This window comes from Protopterus annectens, chromosome 9.part0 (assembly GCF_019279795.1).
Source record: "Protopterus annectens isolate FY-2018-M chromosome 9.part0, PAN1.0, whole genome shotgun sequence".
Taxonomy (NCBI): Eukaryota; Metazoa; Chordata; order Ceratodontiformes; family Protopteridae; genus Protopterus; species Protopterus annectens.
The window spans coordinates 251,519,405-251,536,092 of NC_056743.1; the positions used below are offsets into that span (position 1 = coordinate 251,519,405).

At 43.4% G+C, this 16,688-nt stretch overlaps 1 protein-coding gene across 4 annotated transcripts in view; it reads left to right on the forward strand.

Annotated features, from left to right (window-relative positions):
* TRAF6 (TNF receptor associated factor 6) overlaps window positions 1–16,688 on the forward strand; it is a 482,448-nt gene that overhangs the window by 413,089 nt on the left and 52,671 nt on the right. For all 4 annotated transcript variants that reach the window (XM_044082829.1, XM_044082830.1, XM_044082831.1 and 1 more), the window contains one exon: window positions 5,912–5,989. In XM_044082829.1, the coding sequence (XP_043938764.1) occupies window positions 5,912–5,989 (78 nt within the window). The remainder of the gene's footprint in view (window positions 1–5,911; window positions 5,990–16,688) is intronic.

Below are 16,688 nucleotides of genomic sequence, written 5' to 3' on the forward strand. Positions count from 1 at the left end.
CTAGCTACAAAAACAAAGGACAACCACAAAACATTCTTTAGCTATGTCAGGAATCTCAATGGCAATACCCAGATCTGCACTGAGTTGCAGCACAATGGCACAAAAATTACAGAACCAACTGATATTGCCAACATCCTGGCAGATAAGTTCAGTGCTAACTGTAACCCCCTCTCATCCCCTAAAGGGCCCATATCTATACAGGAAGAATGCAGAGTCCCTGTAATCACAACTATGCAGGTAAAAGCTGCACTCTCAAGCCAAAAACACAGCATCCATGGGACTGGACAACATCCCAGTTTACATGAACTTCAGAACGAACTGGCTCTCCACCTAAGCACCATGTTCAGTCATAGCCTCACATCAGGCTTTGTGCCAACTGAATGGCGCACAGCAACAGTTATCCCACTCCACCACTGATCACGGGAACTATCGCCCTATTAGCTTGACGAGCCTGGTCTGTAAGGCCGTGGAACTCATAAAGACATTGGTAACCTCCAAATTCTGGACTCCACCCAGTTTGGGTTTGCGAAAGGCAGATCATGCCTCCTGAACCTGATAGACTTCTTTGAGGCAGTCACCAAAGCTGTAGACAAGGGTAAGGTAGTTCGCACAGCCTATCTTGACCTCGCTAAGGCTTTCGACACCATCCCCCATTCTGGAATTATAGATAAACTCACTAAACTAGGTATAAATCCTTACGTCACAAGATGGGTTGCCAACTGGCTCGCTGACAGAACCCACACTGTAAATGTTGCAGATTCCAAATCTGACTTCAAACCAGTGACCAGTGGGAGTACCACAGGGTTCAGTCCTGCGATCTCTCCTGTTTGGTATCAGTTTATCTGAAGTGCAGGCTAACACAGAAGGCCTTTGGCTAATGAAGTTCGCAGATGACTGTAAACTAGGAGCCATATAATGTGGACATCCTACAGAAGGGCCTCACTGAGGCAGATGCCTGGTGTCAGAGCCATGGCCTCCAGCTCAATGCCAAAAAGTGCTTTGTCATCCCCTTTGATAAAAACTCTGTACCCATGAGCTACCACATAGGCGGAAGTCTACTTAATGCCGAATGTGTGATAAGAGACCTTGGGACCCAGGTGGACAGTAGTCTTTCCTTTGATAATCACATCGGTAAGTAGTCGGGAAATCCTTCTACATGGCACACCTCATCACAAACGGGTTCTCATCCAGGAAAAGAGAGATCATTGTTCCCCTCTACTTGATGCTCATTAGACCCATTATATAGAGTACAACGCCCTTTTTGGAATGTACCTCACAAGACATCTGCAGCAGCTGGAAAGGCCACAGAAGTACCTCACAAAGAGGATTACTGGCCTCAAAACAGATGCCCTACACTGACAGTCTCAAAAAAAACTACAGCTTTACTCCATAGCATATCGCCTACTCCGAGGTAATCTCTGCCTAACATATAAAGCTGTGTCATACCCAGGGCTGTTTGACATGCTGCACCTAAAGAAATCCCAATCCTTCTGAGCTCCACGGTCTAGGGACCTAAATCTTGTCACCACAATAAATAGGTCATGCTGGAGGGATAAATTCCTGTCCCACAGACTTCCCATACTCTGGAACAAGCTACCCATTTATGTCGAGCAAAGTTCTTCGTTAGCACTCTTCAAGAAAAATCTTGATGAGTGGATGGGAAATAGGAAATGCACCTTGGGGATCACTTCTGTGGCTCTGCTCGACAGGGGCACAGGGAAATAACTTTCTTGGGTGGCGTAAGCCCAGGGAACCTTGTTGGCTAGCCTTACTTAGGCCCTTGGGCCAATAGCCTAGTACCTGCCTATGAACCTATATGAGCCAATATCCTGGCAGATCGATTTAGTGCCAACTTCACCCCCCTCTCACCCCTAAAGGGCCCATCTCACTACCAAAAGATTGCCAAATTCCGATAATCACATCCACACAGGTAGAAACAGCACTCTCCAAAGCTAAGAATACAGCATCCATGGGACTGGATGACATCCCGGGCTGTGTACTACATGAACTACAAAATGAACTGGCACCCCACCTAAGCATCATGTTTAATCATAGCCTCACCTCAGGCTTCGTGCCCACTGACTGGCGCACAGCTACAGTTACCCCGCTCCACAAGGGATGATCCGCCTTGGATCCTGGGAACTACCTTCCCATCAGTCTGACAAGCCTGATCTGCAAGGGCATGGAACACATTATCATGGAACTTATAAACAAAGACATTGGCAACCTTCAAACACTGGATCCCACCCAGTTTGGGTTTGTGAAGGGCCGGTCTTGTCTCCTGAATCTGATTGACTTCTTCAAATCTGTCTCCAGAGCTGTGGACGAGGGTAAGGCAGTCCACACAGCCTATCTGGACCTCGCCAAGGCCTTCGACACCATTCCCCACTCTGGAATCATAGATAAACTTACTAAGCTGGGCATAAATCCCTATGTCACTCGATGGGTTCCCAACTGGCTTACTGACAGAACCCAGACTGTAAAAGTAGCCAACTCTAAATCCAGCTCCAGACAAGTGTCCTCGGGGTTCAATCTTGGGACCACTCTTGTTTGGCATCTACTTCTCTGAAGTACAGGCCAACACTAAGAGACTCTGGCTAACAAAGTTTGCAGATGACTGCAAACTGGGAGCCATTATTGAATCCCCAAATGATGTGGATATTCTACAAAAGGGCCTTACAGAAACAGATGCCTGGTGCCAGAGCCATGGGCTCAAGCTTAATGCCAAGAAATGTATAGTTATCCCCTTTGGAAAAATAACATGTACCCATGAACTTACCACACAGGTAGCAGGACACTAAACATCGAAAGTGTGATGAGAGACTTAGGGACACAAGTGGACAGTGGTCTTACTTTCGATAACCACATCGCCACAACAGTCAGGAAATCCTTCTATGTGGCAAACCTAATCACTAAGGGCTTTTCATCCAGAAAAATAGGTCATTGTTCCACTGTACTCATCCCTCATTGTACCCGTTATAGAGTACAATGCCCCATTTGGTATGTACCTCTCAAGACATCTGTAACAGCTGGAAAGGCCACAGAAATACCTCACTAAAAGAATCACAGGCCTAAAGCAGATGCCATATGCTGACCATCTAAAAAAACTTCAGCTATACTCTGTGGCATATCGTCTACTTAGAGGTGATCTCTGCTTAACATACAAGGCCATGTCAAACCCTGAGCTGTTGGACATACTCCACTTAAAGAAATCCCAATCCCTCAGAGCCACACGCTCCAGGGATCTAAACCTCATCACAATGAACAAAACATGCTGGAGGGATAGGTTCCTGACCCAGAGACTCCCCATACTCTGGAATAGACTGGCCATACATGTCAAGCAGAGCGCCTCATTGGCCCTCTTCAAAAGGAACCTTGATGATTGGATGGGAGATTGGAAATTCACCCATCATGTCAGTCGCCCTGCTAGACAGGGGCCCAGAGAAGTAAATATTGTGGGAAGAAATTTCCAGGGAATTGTTATGGCTAGGCTTGCATAGGCCTTAGGGCCGATAGCCTAGTACCAACCTATGAACTGTATCTGCATTTACTGCTCTTTCCCTCAAAGTGCTTTATTAGTCAGTGTCTCATATGACTAATGCCCTCTCTGTCAGACCCAGCGATATTTATTTATTTAAATTTACACATTGCTGACCAGATTAGTCCCACGAGGCCAGAAGACTCTCTCTTTATGGGAAACCCAAGTGGTATTCATACTGACTAGGGGAAATTTGACTAGGGCACTGTGAAACTCTCTTCAATAAGTGCAGTTGGATCTTTTACTTCCACCTGAGCTACCACCAGCTCGGGCAGATGGGACCTTGGTTTAATGTCTCGTTTGAAGGACAGAAGTTATGGAACAGTCTTCCAAAAGAAATTATACAGACAGGCAAGGTCTCAGCAGAAACTTTTACTTTTACAGGATGTGCCTTCTCAGGAGGTAGGCCCAGGCTGAGGGGCTTCTCAGGTAACTGTTCTTCCTCTCTTCCCAAGGTAGTTAGAGCCTCTCCTTCTGTTGCGATGATTCCACTCCTACAGCTTCTCCTCCTGAGGATTTCTCTCTGCCATTTTCATGAGGGATTTAAATGTGGGAAGGCCAGGATTACTCTGATTCAGGAAAAGGCTTAGGGAATTCTTGTTTTACTCATTCTTGCAATGTTTTGATGCTGTACAGGCTCTCCCTCGAGGGGTGGCTGCCACTAGTTCTGTTCTTCTCGCAGGCATGCCTGGTTGGGGGATCAGAATTTAGCTGAGCATGTTAGACAAGGGATTTGGATGCTCCTTTACAGTCTGATGTAATATGTTATAGTGCTAAGATGATGCCTAGGGTCTTCTGTGAAATAAATAAAAGTCCAGTAAATCTCTCTCAAGACATGTGCTTTCTGGGTGTGAGACTGAATACAGCAGCCCAGATGGCCTGTATGGCACAGGCACTGGACACTGTCATTCATTCAATACCTTGCCTTCAAAAAGAATTTTTGTGGTGGGCTCAGGAGATGTCACCAACAAGGGTTCTCTGACCCGGCCAGAGCCAGAGGCGAAGTCAAATTTTAATGCCGCCGGGACATTGCTTGGGGAGCATCTCTAAATGGAAAGTGGATACACATAAAGTGGGCCTGCCAGACTACAGCATCTCTATATCAACATGAAGGAAGATGTTAGCAGTCAGTTTGCATTTAATGGCTTTCAGGAGTTACTTCTTCCAGGGCAGGTGTTGATTCCCTTTTGATTTTGGCATATCGTGCAGTACTAATCCTTCCTTTATGCTAAAGGTGTGGTCTCTAAGTGGCTTCCTTAAACTAATCATTTACCTACTTTTATGCAGACCCCAAATAAAGGAAAAAGATTTTGCACTTTTTAGATGTACTAGGCAATTAGCGTTTATTATTTAAAGCAGGACTAAGGATTTAGGTTTTGGCAGTCAGTTGTTTGTTTTTTTTGCTTTGAGTTAATGGGCAAGCCTGTGTCAAACAAACTATTTCTAGGTGGATTGGCTTTCATTTGCATTTGTTTTGTTATTCCCATCATGGCAAAATTCCAGCTGGGATTGGAGGCCTCATTCCCACTAGGGCCCTGCCACTTCAGCAACATTTCTAAGGGGGTGGCAACTAAGGATATTTTGAGCAGCCAAGGTTCAGTGCATACTTTCTCTAAGCATTATCACCTTCTTCCTATCTACTCTAAGTCTGGGGGTTTTTTTGCCAGCTGTTTTTTTTTGCATGTTGTCAACTCGCTCCTGCTTCTTTATTGCCAAGCCTCCCTTCCTTACCTCTGCTTTGGGATTCTTGGTTTTTGGGCCTTGTCTTTTTGTCTTCTTCTGACTGGGGGAGCAAAAGGGCGAGCCCCGAGGATATATGGCGCGCATCATCGCGCATTAGTACCCTGGCGTACTAGCGTCAGTCTAATGCGCCCTGACTCTCGATACAATTGATTAGGACGACTGGCGGACGGACTACACCCAATAGTAAGGACTGCAGCAATGGGGATCCTCGAACATCTACATTTATGGTAGGTACAAAACTGTACTTTTTCCTTTACCATCCTACGTAAAACCAATTTCAGACGTGAAGCAAACTGCTGTTGCTTATATGGCATTACATACTGCAGTTTAGATTTGTTAAATAATTTCTGCACTTCAGGAGCATACGAGTGTGTCTGAAACTTTTTTCTTAAACCATATTAAGTACTAATATAGATGCTTTTTAGGAAAATCAAATTTTCATGTGCCTTGTCCCTTTAAATTATTTCGTAACTAAGTCAAGACTAAAAAAGGCCTATGTTTGTCCAGATGACTTGCCTTTTAAAGTCAATAAAGCACAGTGAGATTATATGGTCAGCAAGGTGGTAAAACTAAACCTTTGTGTAACAAAAGTATATATCGCCAACATTTTCTCTCTTGTTTTGTTTACAGATTCCTAGTCATTATAATGTAGACTGTCCAAGGGCTCCAGTTCCTTGCATATTCAGCTCTTTTGGCTGCCCTGAAAAGGTAATATACTGAAAACAGTTTTTTATTTGAAATGTAGTTTAGCTTTTTGTAGCAAATTCAGTTTTTGAATTGTGTTGCAGAATAACTTACGAGCAGTTTTTGCTAAGAAAAACTTTTATACTTGATTTGTTTTGATATTCTTTGAAAATGTTTTTCTGGAGTCCTAATTTTTCTGAAATTTTTAATGAAGAAATTTTGTTTTCACAAATGTGTGTGTTTATGTTCAGTGTGTTTCATGGTACATTCATTACATCAGACAATTTCTATAGGAAGATTTTGTTGAGCCTGCAGGTTAATCGCAGGATTCCTGCATTTGTTTTGAAGGATAGCTACACAGTGAGGGGTTGATCTCAAATTGGTTTATATAATTAGCAAGGGGTGCAAGGGGGCTTGCACCTTGCGCAAAACTTTTTTTTTAATTGAGTTTCGACCACTTGTTATTGAAATGTCTGCCAATTTAGTGAGTCAAGATCTAGTGAAAATATAATTGTGTGTGTATACATACACACACACACACTGTGTTAAAATGGTCAAAAATAAGGAAAATTCAATAAATTATAGACAATATATGGAATCTGAATTGAAAATGCATCCATTATAGATACTATTTTTCTTATTCAGGAATCTGAAATATTTTCCTCCAATGTTTTAAAGATTAGAAAAGTTTTTCTTTGGACTAGACATTTGTTTATAAGATTTTGTATCTGTTCGCCATATGAAGCTTTCCCCACACAACATAATTATATTCTCGGGTTGTTTTAAATTTGGTTTGGGGAATGTGTAAAATTGCAAGTATCCACTCAATGTCCAGTGTTTGAATTGGCTAAATACAAATTAAGTGTGCGTTTTTTTTTTTTTTTTGTTAAATAAAGTAATATATGTACATTAACACTGGCAGCATAGTAGATAATGTTGTCACCTCACAGCAGGCGATCTGTGTGGAGTCTGCATGTCCTCCTTGTGTTCCCATGGGTTTCCTCCAACATTCAAAAGACTTGCACTAGGTGGATTTGACAATCTAAATTGGCCATAGGGGTGTGTGTGTGTGCGTGCAAGTGTGTGGTGTGGAAGAACCACTCAGTAGTATAAACTTTGGACTCTAGATTGTCACTGGTGAAATGACACGCTGACCCCATGTGCACAAAATGGGAGAGGGGGTTGTGGATGGATATGTGCATTTACATTCTGTTGGAGAGGAAGCATTTTCCAGTAGGATGACTATGTACAGTTATTTTTAAGGATGCTAAAGGCATAATTATGAAGAAATTTTATTCTGGGCTACATCTGCCTCATTATGGAATCTCAAACTCGGATTATTTTGAAGACTACTTAGCCAAAGGCCGCAGTCTCCCAAACAAAAGTAAAGGAAGTCAATGCTCCTAAAGTATTAGCTTCCCTCACCCAGAATTATTCTGGTTTGAGTGCAGCTTTGAGACCCCATTCTACATTGCCCCATAATAAAGCTTCAACAATACTTACTTTGATTCTAATTTGGTTTCTTCATCCGTTGGGTTCGTTTGTTCAAAAATCTCTGCATGTCTTCCAGCCATTCCACAGATAAACATCTCCTCCATCCCTTATCAGGGTTCCTTCATTTAAGACTGCTTAGGGCACTTCTCTATAGGTATTTAATGTTTATATTGCAGAAATATCATGCCCTTTAGACTTAATTCAGCTGAGTTAAAATCTTTCTTATGTAAAGCAATTTGTCTAGTTGAGTGTCTTTCAGTGCAGTCTGCTCAGCTGCCATTCATCTTTTTGATGTTATCTGAAAGACAGTGCTGTGTGTGTTTTTTTTTTTGCATGATCAAAGTTTTAATAATACTCGGGGATGAATTGTGTGAGGAATACTGACCAGCTCTTTGTGCCCAAACTTTTTGCAAAACTGGATTATCAATTGAGAGCTTTCGTCTTTAAATAACAATACTTTATCAAAACTGGTTAACAAATGTCCAGAACCTTTTTACATAATTGACAGTCACATAATAACATAAATTCAAAACTCAAATAGTGTTAAAACAGCACAGCCAGACAAAACACAAAAAACAATCATTAAAAATTAAAAGTATGTAGTTATAAAATATAATGTGCCGATATATACAAATACCATAATGTACAGTAAAACTCATAACAAAAGATTTTAGTTTCAAAACAGGATAGTGATATGGTTCCATTAACACTTCGATGAATGGTTGCATTTAAGTTAAACTACGCAATAAAATGTTTCCTTACACCATCCATAAAACTTTGTATCTTATCTATAATAAGCAAAACTGACAGTTTTTACAAGCTGTACAACTGAGTGTTTAAAGCACTGTTACAATTAGTTTTAACGTTCTTAATCTGTTCACATATTCTAAACCACTAAGTACACTTTTCAATCATAGTCTAACCACAGGCTTTGTTCCTGCAGAATTGAGAACAGCAACAGTTGTCCTCCACAAAGATGGCCTTGCAACAGAGCCAGGGAATTAGACCCATAATCCTGACCAGCCTTATCTGTATGGCCATGGAATGTGCCATTATGGACCTCATTAATAGACATAGGCGACCTCTAAACCCTGGATCCTGCCCAGTTCGGCTTTATCATTGGCAAATCCTGCCTGTTAAGTCTTGTGGATTTTTTAAAAAATGTGACAAGGGCCTTTGAAGGCAGGTGTGTGCACACAGCATACCTTAAATTGGCAAAGGCTTTCGACACAATCCCACACTCTGGCATTACCAATAATCTTGGTAAACTGAATGTAAACCCCTTTGTTGTAAGATGAGTTGCTAACTGTCTCAGACCGGACACGCACTATTGAAGCGGGTGACTCCACATCAGCCAGAAGACTTGTTACCAGCGGGGTGCCACAGGGGCCAGTGCTGGACTCCCTACTGTTTGGTGTATATTTCTCAGACGTTCAGGTCAAAACTAAGGGGTTGTTGTTGACCAGGTTTGCAGATGACTGCAAGCTGGGTGCAATTATTGATGTCGGTATACTGCAAGAGGGTCTTGTACAGACCATCAACTGGTGTCTTAGTCACAGTCTCAAACTGAATGCAAAGAAATGAATCATCATTCACTTCGGCACAAACAATATCCTGTCACACTATCAAATCAACATCAATACCCTAAGTATCCAAGAAGTGGTAAGGTACTTGGGTTCACAAGTTGACTATGACCTTAACTTCGACCACCATGTGTCTAATGTAGTAAGGAAGGTTTTCTATATAGCACACTTCATTAGTAAAGACATCACTTCGAGAGCAAAATAGGTTATAACCCCTCTATACTCGGCACTAATCCAGCCCATAATTGAGTACAGTGCCCCATTCAGCATGTGCCGCACTAAGCACCTGCAGCAACTGGAGAGACCTCAGAGGTTCCTAACAAAGATGATGAAGGGACTTCAGCAGGTGCCATACACAGACCTACTGAAGTCCCTGTCACTTTACTCTGTAACATGTAGACTTCTTAGGGGAGATGTATGCCTGGATTACAGAGCACTCTCAGACCCAAACCTAATGAACTTGCTGCATATCCGTAAATCAAACGGGACTAGGGCCATCTGTTCCGGGTGACCTAAATATGGACTACTGTTTAAATAGGCGTCTGCCTCATCTTTGGAATAGGCTACCTATTCATGTGAAACAGAGCACCTCTGTGACACTGCTCAAAAGGAACCTGTACAAATGGATGGCTCACTAAGTTTTTACCGGGATAACACCCACAACCCTCCCGGACATGGGCAGTCATTACTATATGCAGTCTTTGGTATTAATTATGAAATTACATTGGGATGAAATGGCTAGGCTTGAAATGACTTCCAGGTCGATAGCCTAGTAATCTCCTATGATCTGAGTGGATGCTCATTCTTGACTGTATAAAGGTAATCACATGACTTGCATAAAGCAATGCATACTGTGGTTTTAGTATTACAATCCTATTTACCTGGACTTGAAATTGTAACCTCATAGCCTTGATTTGTTGTTTTGGTAGTTTCAAAAATGAGCCTCCACAGTAAACAGCGTCCACAGTTCTGCATGTCCCCAGTTTTGGTTTTGTTTAACATTTTCAGTTTAAGGTTCAGTATTCCTACTAATGCTGAAAACCACTTTGGGAGCATTTCCTAATTTGGTTTTCAACTCATTGGTCATACACTTATCCCAGTTATTAAAAATGATAGACTAGATCCAGAGGAATCAACATAAGGGGTACTAAATGGTCTGTCCATGAAAGACACCTTGTTGCCTATGCAGATAACTGAATTGTACAGAATTGGTTTGTATTTGACTTCCAAGATTGCACATTAATCAACAACTTAATTTCACCTCTGTGTAAAAAAAGAAACCGAGATAAGAGCCAGTATCTCTGCCAGTTTTACTGAATTCAGATACTAGCTAGTAAGTACGCAGCCTTGGAAGCCAGCAAAGAAGAAACTTGGAGCTTGAAAGGAAATCAACTAGAAAAAGTGAAAAAGCACCAACTTGGAGGAATCCTGCAGCTGCTCAATAAAAAGTAGTTCAAACTCCAGCTCTGGTACAAGACATGGCTTCCAGTAATCTAGAGAAGAATTAAATGCACTCAGAACTGATTATAATAAACAAAACGTTGATGGTGTATATCAACTGAATCAGCAAAAGGTTGGAAAAAATGGAAGAAACTTTAAACAGCTTTTCAGATGAACTGATAAAATTGCCAGAATCAGAGGTCGAAATGAAGAAAAGGCTGGCTGAGTATGAGACTGCTGAAGAAGAGCTGTTTCAGAAAAATGGAAGTGTTAGAGAGCAGATAATGCAGGAAAACCCCAGACATTTTGTGATGTAAAAGAGAAACTGAAGGAAATAGACTATTTTGTGAAAGCACAAATAGGCAACTGGGTTTGTAATAAACAGTAGGATTTGTTAATTGACGGGGGCACATTGTTTGTATGCTCCAACCCTGGCCATGAGAAAGCAACAAAGACCTGTATTAGTAAATATGCAGTAATACCAGCTGAAAGAGTTGATTCTGACAAAACTGTGGCAGAAGGGCAAACTATTAAAATTTGGAGAAAGTAGAACATTTGTGGAAAATTATTTACTGTACACTAGGCAGAAGAGAAGCAAATTTATCCAAGCCTTCTGGGAATGTCGAGAGGCAGGTGTGAGATTCAAGCTGCTGTTTCCAGCCATTTCTGAAATATTTTTTTCTAGAGGATCAGTCACATGCAGTCATCACTTGTGGGGCATCTCTGCTGGGTAGCCCTTGGCCGGTCCAAATGGGGTAAAGTATTTCCCTCCTGCATCAGCTGACTGGTAAGTGAGGCTGACGTCAGTTTGTCAGGACTATAAAATGAGGCAGCCAACGTCATTACATCAGTCTTTCTTGCCGTGGAGCCCGAAGCAGAAGCGGTTCAACGGTGCATCGGTCGGCCGTTGCCAGAGTGAGGGAGTAACAGTCTCCTCACCCAGGAGAGTTTTGAGCTTCAGGCCCTTATGGCCACTGAACCCTTCATCATTTTCCATGCTGACAGTGTGTCTCTAGGACAAATCCCTCCTTTATGTCTAAAGAGGTCTCTGATGTTACCCTCAACCAGGCCATCCATCTCCCTACCTTCTTTCCCAACCCCCATAATAAAGGGGAAAGAATTTTGCATGCCCTAGATGTGCACAGACAATTGAGATATTACCTGAATAGGACCAAGTCAGTCAGGAAATCTGACCAGCTACTGGTCTCTCTTGCTCCTGGGGCAAAGGGGAAACCCATTTCCAAATGGACCATTTCTAAATTTAACTCTCATTGCATCCATTTCTGCTATTCTTTTCATGGAAAGAGTCCTCCAAAATCCATCAGATCCCATTCCAGTAGGGCAGCCTCTACTTACACTGCCTTCCTGAGAGGGGTTCCAACCAAGGATATATTTTGGAAGCTGCTACCTGGACATCCATCCACACATTCACCAGGCACTACCAGCTGGCTACCTTCTCCTAAACCAGGGCAGGCTTTGCATCTGCAGCCCTGCAGGCATCCCTCTTAATATTGGTGCTTGCTTTAAGCCCCTCTCGTCATTTTTCCACTGTAATTCTCAGCTTTGGGAATCTTCCCACAAGTGATGACTGCAACAGTGAAACACAACATAGTACAGTTCTGTACACTTACCATAAATGTAGATGTTGGAATGTATTCACTGTTGCAGTCCTGATGTCCTTCAAGGATGCATCTGCAGTCCTTACAAATGGGTTGTCCTGTCGTCAGGCAGCCCTTCGGTCGGCTGGATTCCAAAGTCTGGGTCTGGCCTCGGCTGGTGTCGCACTTCACCCGACGTCATAGCTGCAGTTCTTCGGGTATAAAGGCATCAGCCAACGCCATTTTCCTCAGTCTTTCTTGCCGTGGCTCAAGCAGAAGCTGTTCGCAAGTGCCGGTCGGTCAGAACCAGAGATTACTACTACAAGTACGAAGACTTCTAAAAGCTAAGTACCCCGTTGGGGACTCTTTCTTGCCTCAGCCGATGTCAGAAAAAGTGAATAACTGTTTAACTTGTGGGAAACAAATACCTCATAAAGATTTCCACTCTTACTGCTTACCTTGCTTAGGCCCAGACCACGACGTAGCAGCTTGTCTAGCCTGTGCTTCTTTCAACCGACGGACGCTTAGACGTCGGTCGGAATTTGCTGAAGAGTTTTTCAGCTCCGATTTTGCTTACATTATGCCGTCGGATACTCCGACTACGCAAATTTCTAAAAAGCGCAAGGAAAAGGACCGACACTCAAGGTCCGCGGTTTCGGCCGAAACCGCGGTTAAGCCAACCGCGAGTGTCTCTGTTTCGGCTGAAACAAGAGTCCACGGTTCTTCCTTCGGCCGAAAGCTTGCCACTTACCAAGGCCTCATCCAGCCTGGCTGAATCTGCTACTGAAATCCCACCTGCTCTTGCAGGTTCACAGGATTTATCTGATACTATCCCTTTGGATATTTCTACCCCTGCACGTGGAGCTGCTAGGCCTCCTGCATCCATGTCGATTAAGGCCTTTGCCAGGGCTAAAGCAGCAAAAACTACAAAATATGTGCCTGCTAAGACCCCCTCTCACAGGCCTAGCTCTAGTTCACAAATGCTTAGTCTAGCTGAGGATCTCATTTCTTTGATCCGGGGATCCCAACCACATCCAGACAGGGCCTCTCACCCACCTCCAGAGAAGAGGACTAGAGTAGAGCCCCCTGAGCCAGTTTCTTCAGATGGCTCCTCTGATGAATCAGATAATTCAAACCCTCCAGAGGGCCCCTTTTCTCCTTATGAGGACTCTGATGCAGAAGAGTCAATTCCTTCTGCCTCTCCGCCTGAGGAATTTTCTTTTGGGGAAACCTTGCATGCTATGAGGGAACAATTTCAATGGCAGGGCCAGGATTTTTCAGACTCTAGGAAAAGGCTTAGAACCTTTTTGCATTTGCCACAGCATAGGCCTTTAGCCATTCCTCCAGTCCTTACTGTTGTGGATGATGCTTTTAATGATGCTTGTACTGCTCCTGATTCTCTTCCTCCGGCCCCTGCTAAGCCCGATAGGTACTACAGGGTTCCGGACACACATTATCATTTGTATAAGGCCCCTTTTGCAGATCCCGAAACTATCTCCCAGGGACCCAAGGCTGTAGCAGCTACTTCTACTAAAAACCCCCTCCCCTCTGAAAGGGAATCTAGGGCCTTAGGGAGATTGGGTAAAAAAGTTTACACTTGCTACTCTTTCAGCTAGGGCCTTGAACTGTCAATTCCACATGATTCAGTATCAGGAATTTATGTTAGACCAATTAACTAAAAAACTGTTCTCGGATGAACCATTAGACAAAAAATCTGTACAGGAAATGGTACATAACATTCAGCAGGTCAGTAATCATTCCTTAAAATGCGGCTATGATGCACTGGAGGCTTCCTTTAGATCATCCGTGACTGGCACAGTGATCAGAAGACATGCATGGTCAAAAGAGCAGTCCTTACCAGACCATGTTAAATCAAAGCTCCTAGATGCTCCCATGGATAAGCTCAATTTGTTTGGCTCCCCTGCGCAGCAGGTGCTGAAGAAGGTGGAAGAGAAAGCAAAATCTGTCTAGACAGTCAAGGATTTCTTGCAGGTCCAGCCTCCAAGGTTTAGCAGGAACTGGCCTTCCAAGAATTGGCACTTTCCAGACACCTCCAGAGTTCAGAGAGGCAGGAATAGGCGCTCAAGAGGCAGGGGTCAATCCAGAGGTGCCTACAGGGGACGTCAGTGGCAGGCTAACAACCAGCGAGGTACAGCCACAGATCCAGCCACCACCACCTCCACAGGACAATCGCAGTGACTTGGCTCTGGCAACCGCCTACCAGGGAACAACTAGAGGCACCCTTAGGCGGGAAGCTAGCCTTATTTTCAGTAAACTGGCATTACATCACAGGAGACAAATGGATTTTACAGACAATAGACCAAGGTTACAGGTTTCTACCAGGGAAGAGAGGAATGCCAAACCTACCTCCAAATCAGAAGACAGAAGCTCTAGAACAAATAACTCACTTACTAAGGATGAGAGCTGTAGAAAGGGTACCATCTATGGAACAAGGGCAAGGATTTTACTCCAGACTCTTCCTGGTACCAAGAAAAGAAAACCAATGGAGACCTATTCTCGACCTGTCCGCTTTAAACACATACCTCATTGTTCCAAAATTCAAAATGCTGACCCTACAGCAGCTTCTTCCCATGCTGGGCAAGGAGTCTTGGCTGGTAACTCTAGATCTCAAGGAGGCATACCTGCACGTCCCCATACGACCAAATTGCAGAAGATACCTCAGATTTCTTGCAGGATCAGAGCATTATCAATTCTCAGCATTGCCCTTTGGCTTATCTACTGCCCAGAGTATTCACGAAATGCCTGGCATCAGTAATTGCTCATTGCAGGCTTCAGGGAATTCAAATTTACCCTTACCTGGACGACTGTCTGTTACAAGCGGACAACAAAACAAATTAACAAAAGATTTGGAAAGGGTCATTCATCTACTACAAGCCCTGGGATACACAGTCAATATAAAAAAGTCAAGGCTGATACCATCCCAAAGGATAACCTTCTTGGGTGCAGATCTGGACACATCAAAACAAATGGCATTCCTGACAGTAGAAAAACAGGAGCAACTCCCTTTCTACTTCATGGCATTAACAAAGCAGAACCAGCTAACAGCAAGAAAAGTCCTGCAAGCTCTCGGTTACATGGCATCCTGCATAATATTGATTCCACATGCCAGACTACATATGAGAAAGTTACAGTGGTATCTGAGGAATTTATGGTCTCAGCACAAGCACAGCCTAGAAACCCAAATTCCAATAATTCCATGCCTGAAACAAGAATTCCAATGGTGGGCTCAGGCCTGTCAATCAAACAAGGGACTGCCCTTCCACAGCACTCAACCAAGCCAGACCATCACAACAGACGCCTCAGACCTCGGTTGTGGGGCACACATGCTGGACAAGTGCATACAAGGCTTATGGAGTCAAGACCAGCTGCACCTACACATAAATCAAAAGGAAATGCTGGCAGTAAAACTGGCAATTCAGGTATTCAGACCATTTCTTCGACAGGGTCAACTGCTGATAAGGACGGACAACACCACAGTTATGTGGTACATCAACAAACAGGGAGGCACACATTCATACCCTCTATGCCGGATGGCAATGGACCTCTGGAATGTGGCACTGAGCTTCAACATTCAGCTACAAGCAATTTTTGTGCCAGGAAAAGAAAATATACTAGCAGACATCCTAAGCAGATCTACCACGGATGCCCACGAATGGATGCTGCATCCGGACATCTTCAAAACCATTACAGGGAAATGGGGACTACCAGAAATAGATTTATTTGCATCCCCACACAATCACCAACTGAAAAAATTCTGCACAAGGACATACCACCCGCTTGCTTGGAAAGTGGACTCCCTATCTTTCAGTTGGAAAAACCTGACAGCATATGCATTCCCACCTCTTCCCTTGATGCACAAGGTGCTATTGAAGATCAAAGAAGACCGTCCAAGGATCATCCTGATAGCTCCAGACTGGCCAAGGCAACATTGGTACCCATTACTGAGGAGTATGTCTCGGGAACAAATATGGCCTCTGCCCCTAGTTCCCTTGCTGTTAACACAGAACAACTTCAAAACCCTGCATCCAAACCTGAAAACACTGCAGCTGTCTGCCTGGAACATTGCATAAGACCAAATAACCCAGATTTATCTAAAAGGGTTAAAGACATTATCTTGGAGGCTCGCAGACCCTCAACAAGAAAAAAATATTCAACAAAATGGAAAAGATATCTCATTTGGAGTACTGCAAAAGGAGAGAATGTGTCACTGGTAAACATAGCTAACATCCTGGAATACTTGGCAGAGCTCTTCCACAACGGCCTGTCCTATTCTTCCATTACGATTCATGCATCAGCTATTTCAGCAGAATACAACTTGGATCCTCCAGTCTTCTCACATCCTCTGCTCAGGCAGTTTCTGAGAGGGATTAAAAATGTAAAGCCACCTAGGAAGCCACCATTGCCAGCATGGGACTTGAACTTTGTGCTAGAAAAGTTGACACACCCTCCTTCGAAGCCAACAGCAGAATTACAGTGCTTATCATGGAAAACTGCTTTCCTGCTTGCAATCACTTCAGCAAGAAGGGTATCTGAGCTACGGGCATTAATGGCAGTACAGCCCTTCCTGATCTTCCATCAAGATAGTGT